The sequence below is a fragment of the Herpailurus yagouaroundi genome, unplaced genomic scaffold, assembly GCF_014898765.1.
Source record: "Herpailurus yagouaroundi ecotype Mexico unplaced genomic scaffold, PumYag 160, whole genome shotgun sequence".
NCBI lineage: Eukaryota > Metazoa > Chordata > Mammalia > Carnivora > Felidae > Herpailurus > Herpailurus yagouaroundi.
In genome coordinates this window covers 33926482-33933137 of record NW_024412401.1, presented here as the reverse complement: position 1 = coordinate 33933137, position 6656 = coordinate 33926482, and the positions used below count along the sequence as shown (strand labels likewise).

At 47.0% G+C, this 6656-nt stretch overlaps 1 protein-coding gene and 1 long non-coding RNA gene across 10 annotated transcripts in view; one reads left to right on the top strand and one right to left on the bottom strand.

The window, feature by feature from the left end:
* Positions 1–1919, top strand: part of LOC121034815 (uncharacterized) — a 42638-nt gene extending 40719 nt beyond the window's left edge. For both annotated transcript variants that reach the window (XR_005792631.1, XR_005792630.1), the window contains one exon: positions 1456–1919. This is a non-coding gene — a long non-coding RNA (uncharacterized LOC121034815). The remainder of the gene's footprint in view (positions 1–1455) is intronic.
* PALM2AKAP2 (PALM2 and AKAP2 fusion) overlaps positions 1–2991 on the bottom strand; it is a 465690-nt gene extending 462699 nt beyond the window's left edge. For 3 of the 8 annotated variants that reach the window (XM_040481932.1, XM_040481930.1, XM_040481934.1), the window contains exon 1: positions 2925–2991. In XM_040481932.1, the coding sequence (XP_040337866.1) occupies positions 2925–2929 (5 nt within the window). In that variant the 5' untranslated portion in view covers positions 2930–2991. The remainder of the gene's footprint in view (positions 1–2924) is intronic. The other 5 variants (XM_040481928.1, XM_040481933.1, XM_040481931.1 and 2 more) reach the window with 2 other exon arrangements.
* Positions 2992–6656: the final 3665 nt, after the last annotated feature.

Sequence of the window (6656 nt, the reverse complement as noted above, 5' to 3'; positions counted from 1 at the left end):
ATTGTGGTTTATATACACAATGGAATACTACGTGGCAATGAGAAAAAATGAAATATGGCCTTTTGTAGCAACGTGGATGGAACTGGAGAGTGTGATGCTAAGTGAAATAAGCCATACAGAGAAAGACAGATACCATATGGTTTCACTCTTATGTGGATCCTGAGAAACTTAACAGGAACCCATGGGGGAGGGGAAGGAAAAAAAAAAAAAAAGAGGTTAGAGTGGGAGAGAGCCAAAGCATAAGAGACTGTTGAGAACTGAGAGCAAACTGAGGGTTGATGGGGGGTGGGAGGGAGGAGAGGGTGGGTGATGGGTATTGAGGAGGGCACCTTTTGGGATGAGCACTGGGTGTTGTATGGAAACCAATTTGACAATAAATCCCATATAGAAATAAATAAATAAATAAATAAATAAATAAATAAATAAATAAATAAAATTGTATTTCAAAACTGTCAAAAAAAAAAAAAGAAAATGATAAGGAAGGAGAATGGAGTTATATCTTAGATGAGATTTTTGAGAGGGTTTAGATAGAGGGGAAGAACAGGATTTGAGAAATTTGGTTACACCCAAGACAGGAAAAGGTAGTATTCTGAAAGAAGAAAAAAAGAGTTAAAAAGTGAATTATATTAATGAAGCAATGGAAGTGGGAGAGTGAACAGATTAGACAGCTGGAAAGGCAGGAGGTTAACTGGAAGGTGAGGAGGACCTTGAAATGTCACAGGGGGACAGGAAAGCCAGGGCCAGGAAAGTCAGGAGAGAAGGGGGCTGGATGGGACACCAATCTGAACCCTGCAGAAGGACAGGGAAGAGCATGATACGGAAAGCCTGTGTTCACCAGGAATTCCACGCGGGAGGTAGGCACACCTGGAACAAAAACTTAGCTGGAGGATGGAGAGAAGATGAGGGAAAGGTCTGGGGAAGGAAGCTTACAAATCCTGTGTGCCGTTCCTCAGTTACTGAATGCTCAAGTTGTAAGTCTGGAAGGTATGTTATACATTAGAGTATTCATGTGAGATGGTAAAGATGAGAACTACTGTGCTGGCAAACAGCCAGGGTACCCTTTAACCTTCCACCGTGGGACCACTAGACCTACATTCATCCTCTTATAAAGGGCAGTTTCCATGTCTAAAAAAAAAAAAAAAAAATGGCATTGGGCAATAAGAACAGAACATGCCAGAAGCCAAGTCGTCCAGCTTCTGCCCTGTGTACTCAAGCCTGCTATGTCTCCTGGTTGCTTCTGAACATCTACAATGGTATCTTGAGAATTGTGTTACTCTCAGTTGCCCTTGGGGCATTAAGTTTATAAATTGTCTGGGGGAAAATAAAACACCCTGGCACCAACCTGAGACCCCACAAAATGTCGACGAGGACTCCTGGAGACCACAATAATAATAATAGATAATAGATAATATTTATAGATAATAGATGATATTTATTGAGCTTTCTTTGTTCCAGGTTCGAAGACCATCAATATGTACCAATTTGTTTGATCTTCAGAAAAATCTCATGAAATAGTTATCATTCCTGTTTCCAGAAACGAGGCCCAGAGAGACTGACGTCATTCAGCAAAATGCACAAGGACTCAAGCCCAGAAAACCGATTCCAGAGACTTGATCATTAACTCCTTAAATTCATATATACCTTACAATCTACAGAGCCCTCTAGAAGATACAGAAATATTATCTGATCCTCTCAACAATGCTTAGAAGTAGGTCAGGAACATCTTTGTCTCCACGGTACACATAGGGAAACTGAGGCTCGGAGATATTAAATTACTGGTACAGAAAATCAGTAACACTAGTGCCAGCCAAGTCAGGGGCTGAAATCTACAACTCCTCACTCCTACAATGCTGCACCACCTCTGACTTCTGCTTTAGCAGCCTTGTTGGTGAGGATTAAATTACATTTACACAATCAGATATGCAGAGGGATGACAGCTGCATCTACGGTTTATTGGGTTTGGCATGAAGATCCCGATACCTGAAAACTGGTCGTTATCTCTAGGCTGAAATATGATTTCATACAGCCCCAATGTCAGGAAGTATCCGTGGGAAGAGAACAGGAGGGGGAGAAGCTGACCAAGTGAGCACTATCTAATAGCTGGCTCCAGAATTCACCCTTTCTTGGAGCCTGTCGCCCGTCAAAGTGGCCCTGCTGCGGCAGGAGCCTGAGAGAGTGACCAAAGGCAACGCCGGGATGCAAAGGCTGAGGGGAGAGAAACCCCAGTTCGAACCCAAGACCGAAGCCCTTTATTGTGTCTTTTCTGGTTAACGCCCCTCCTGCCTCCCTGCCCTCTCTTCCCCACCCCGCCCATGCTGTGCCCACGGTGCCAAACGTTGTAAGTCAACCCCGCGGCTGCTGCTCCTACCTTTCTGTCTCATTTCTCAATTACCCCAGGAACAAATCAATAATTTTGGGTCGTCTGCTGGTTTCTAGTAGCCAGGGCATTGCAGCTCTGTCTCATATTACCCACTAACTCATCATCCTTCCATTACACAATTCACACCGAACCACATTTGCTTCCGATCCGCAGTGACACCCCCCCCCCTGTTTTTAACTGCAGTCCAATAATGCTGACATGGTTAGGAATCGGAAGTAATGGCTATTCTCAGCCAACTCCCTGAGAATCGGAAGCTTGGGGCAGGGATGGGGAACCCTAGGACGTGCTTCCCTCCTTAGCAGCAGCGTCCCCTCCGGAGGCCCTGCTGGCCAAGAGGCAGCCGCACAAAACCACTCATCCCGGGGCTCCTGCCCCTTGGCTCCAGCCCCTGCGACCGCTGCTATAGAAACACCAGGCGTACACACTGGGCTGAAATTAAACACCCATCCGGGACTGGGACCCGAGCCCGCATCTGCCTGCTGCCGCGGTCGCCATGGCAACATGCCGAGAGGAGGGACAGCGAGCCGCGCGCGGGGATACTCACTCCATCGCGGGGCTCCGGGCGGCCGGGCGCGCTGCTGCGGGGCTCACCGGCGCTGCTCGCCTCTGCCGGAGCCGGGCGCTCTGGCCGCGCCGCGCGCGAGGTGGAGCCGCAAGCTTCTCCCCTCCCCGCCCGCACCCCCTCCCCCCCTTGAGGGTTGAAAGTGAACGCTCCGGCTCTCTCAGCTCCCAGCCTGCGAATAAAACGGGAAGCAATTGGATAATGTTGTTCGCTGGGCGCTAGACAAGCCACTCCACTTAAATGTTTCGGGAGAGAGCTCTCTGGCAGCTGCGCGCCGGGCGGTGTGGCCACCAGCGCGCAGTGCTGGGGCGCCCGAGGCGCCAGGTGCGCCCGCGGTTCCCCTGGGACGGGCGGCGCTGCACGGAGATGCCGGGGACGAGTGGGAGGGCAGAGGGGCGGCTGCGGCGGTGACACAGCCCAGAGGGTTCGAGGAAACGATTGAGTCATCGACAAGGTTGCAGCTCTTGCAGATCTGAAGTTGCAAAAGAAAGAAGCGTCTAGCAAATAACAAGTCCTGCCCCCAGTGGGTCGGGCATGGGTTCGGAAACGCCATTGTGCCAGCCCAGCGGGCAAACGTCTGAGTTTCCCAAGGAAAACTCCAGCTGCATTGCGGCGCCTCAATGCGGTGTTTGAACCCTTTGGCGACCCCACGCCCTTCTTACCCCTCCATATTCTGCGTATTCCTGCCCACTAGAAAGATATTGTCCAGTGTCACTTTCCTTAGCGCCTTCTTTGAAAACAATAGATACATTGAACGTGGTTTCCCAAATCACCACAGCCCCACCCCAGAGTTATAAGCCTCCCCCGGGCATATATGCCCTCCCTGTAACCCCTCAGAGAATTGCCTACTCCTAATGGTTTCCCAGGTGGGGACCTGGCTCCCACTCAGGTGCCCTGCACCTGCTGCAATAAAGAATGGATGGGACAAGCTTTAGGCTTTCATTGTGTGGTTCTGCCCGGTCTCTCTGCCAGTCCGTGTCTGCCAGGTGCTGAGGATGCAGCCCTATCCATAGTCATCACAGTCCCTGCCCTAGTGGAGCTCCCCCGGTAAAGCAGAAAGACAAAGCACAGAGAGAGAGAAGTCAACATCAACAGAGATCAAAAATATTGCTATAAAAATAAGTAATAAGACATCAAGATGAATGTTTTAAAATTAAGTTATGATGATGATTGCACAAATTTGTGAGTATACTAAAAAGCACTGAATTGTACATTCTGGCTGAATTTTATGGCATATGAATTATACCTTAATAATGCAGTTTTGTAATACATACACACACACACACACACACACACACACACACACACACACACACACTCCAATGGAGAGTAAGAGAGAAGTAGACCCGCTAAGTTAAGGCCTCAGGAAAGGAGCCCTGAAGAGACTGGCCCAAAAGGGGAGGGGGCTCCAAAATGCAGCCCCATCTATAACCCTTAGATGTGATAAGCTCTACACAAGCAAGGGGCTGGAAGGAGACGGGTACAAAATGTTCAGAGGGGAATGCATTGCTTCTCCTTTCCTTCTGGAAAGTGAGCCACAAAGTCAAACCCAGTGACAATTCACAGGGCTTTTGGTGGAAAGAGATTCTGGGTCATTTACAGGTTTCCATTCACAGAGAATCGAGTATGAATTTGAAGATCACAAAACCCTCCCTCAACCTATGTCCCTCTCCAGGTACCATCCCACCCACCTTTTACTGGTCCCCTTCATAGCCAAGCTTCTTGAAAGCATTGCCTGCACTCACCACCTCTCCATCCTCAGATTTGTTCCCAGTAGCTTATAGGATTAAGCTCAATCAGGAAAGAGATTCGTTTGACGTATCTTAAAAGTACAGAGATGAGTAGTCCTGGACCAGGTTAGCATCTCTCAAAGAGCTAAGAGACCCAGGCTTCTCCAAAATGTTCTCGTCATTTGTGGTCTCCCTTTCTGAAGTCATTTCATGGTCCAAGTTGGCTGCTCCAATGCCAGCCATCACGTCTGCATTTCAACCAGCACAAAGGTAGAAGGAGCAAAGAAGAAAGGGCAATGGAAGCATGCCAGCTACCTCTTCTGGAAGGCTCCCAGAAGCTGCCTCAGGACGTTTTCACTTACATCTCTTTGGCCAGCATTCAGTCACATGGCCACATTCAGTTTCCAGGGAGACTGGGCAAAACAGTCTTCATTCTGCATAGTCATGAGTCTAAATTCAGGGCTCCATTCCCACAAAAGAAGAAGAAAATGGGTATTGGGGGACAACCATCAGTCTTTTCTTACTCCTCAACCCTTAACAATCTAGCTTCTGCCTCCCCCGTGCCACTGACACTGCCCCCCATAAAGTCACCGATGCCGAACACAACGGGCATGTCTCAGGCGTCTTCTTGTAGGATTTGTGAGCAGCGTCTGACATTTTGACAACTCCCTTTTGTATTTGTGTTTTGCTTTAGGTTGGTTTTATTGACACATGATTTATATAATGTAGAACTCATCCTTTTTGGGTACATGTCTAGCAGTTTGGGTACCTCATATGCTCAGGTGACCTCCACCATAATCAAGATAAGCAACATTACCATCACCCCCAAACAGTTCCTCTGAGTCCCTCGATGGTAAATCCCCTTCTCCCACCTCCAGCTCCTGGCAACCACTGACCTGATTTCTGTCTCCATGGTTTTGCTTTCCAGACTGTCATATAAACAGTCTGTAGACTTTTGTACTTGGCTTCTTTCACTTAGCAAATTCTTCTGAGAGTCACCAATGCTGTGTGTAGAGGCAGTTCCTTTTCATCATTGAGTACATTGTACAGATAGATGTACAATTTATTTGTTCATTCACCGTTGATGGATATTTAGATTGCTTCCTGTTTGTGGCAATTACTAATAAACTTCTATAAACATTGAAGTACAGGGCTTTGTATGAACATATGTTTTCACTTCTTTTGGGTAAATGCCTACAGTCACTTCTTCCATCTTGAAATAGTGTCCAATCTATGATGCTACACTGCCACAGCTCTAGCTACCCTTTCTCTCGTACTTGTCTTTTAAATGTTACGTTTCTTCAGGGTCTGGTCTAAACTCTCTTCCCTTCTGACCATACATACCCTCCCTGAGCAATTTTATCTACTTCCAAGGCTTTCCTTAGCCATTTTTATGGTGCTCACTTCTGAAACTGAATCTCCAGCCCATCCATCACTCTTCTAAACTTCAAAACAGAATATCCAAAGGCCATTTTAACATCTTCACAAACACCACAAACCCAATATGTCCAAAAAGCACTTAGCATTTTCACCTGTAAATCTCCTCCTGATAACCTGTCTGCCTGTCCTAAAAACAGGGAAGGAGATGTCCCACAGAAATCTGGGCACCTTGTTTGATTCCTCACCATCCTGACCTCCCACATCTAGTCATCAAGACTTATCTAGGCTACCTCCTAGAGAGTCACAGAGCCCACTCACTTCTGTCCATCCTTACTGCTGCTGCTAAAACAGCCTCCCTTCTGGCCTTCTTGCCTCTAGTCACATCTGAATGAGTTCCAACTCATTCAACTGTACTGTGTCTTCCAAAGACACAAGATCTAATTATATCATCTCCTTGCCTAATACCTTTCAATGGGCATCTCTTACCTTTAAGATAAAGGTTAGATTGCATTGCAGGTGCGCCCTAAGTTTTTTGAAGTTAGTACATTGACTATTATAATATTCAAATTCAGTAGAAAAATAAGAATTAACTCTTATCTTGTAG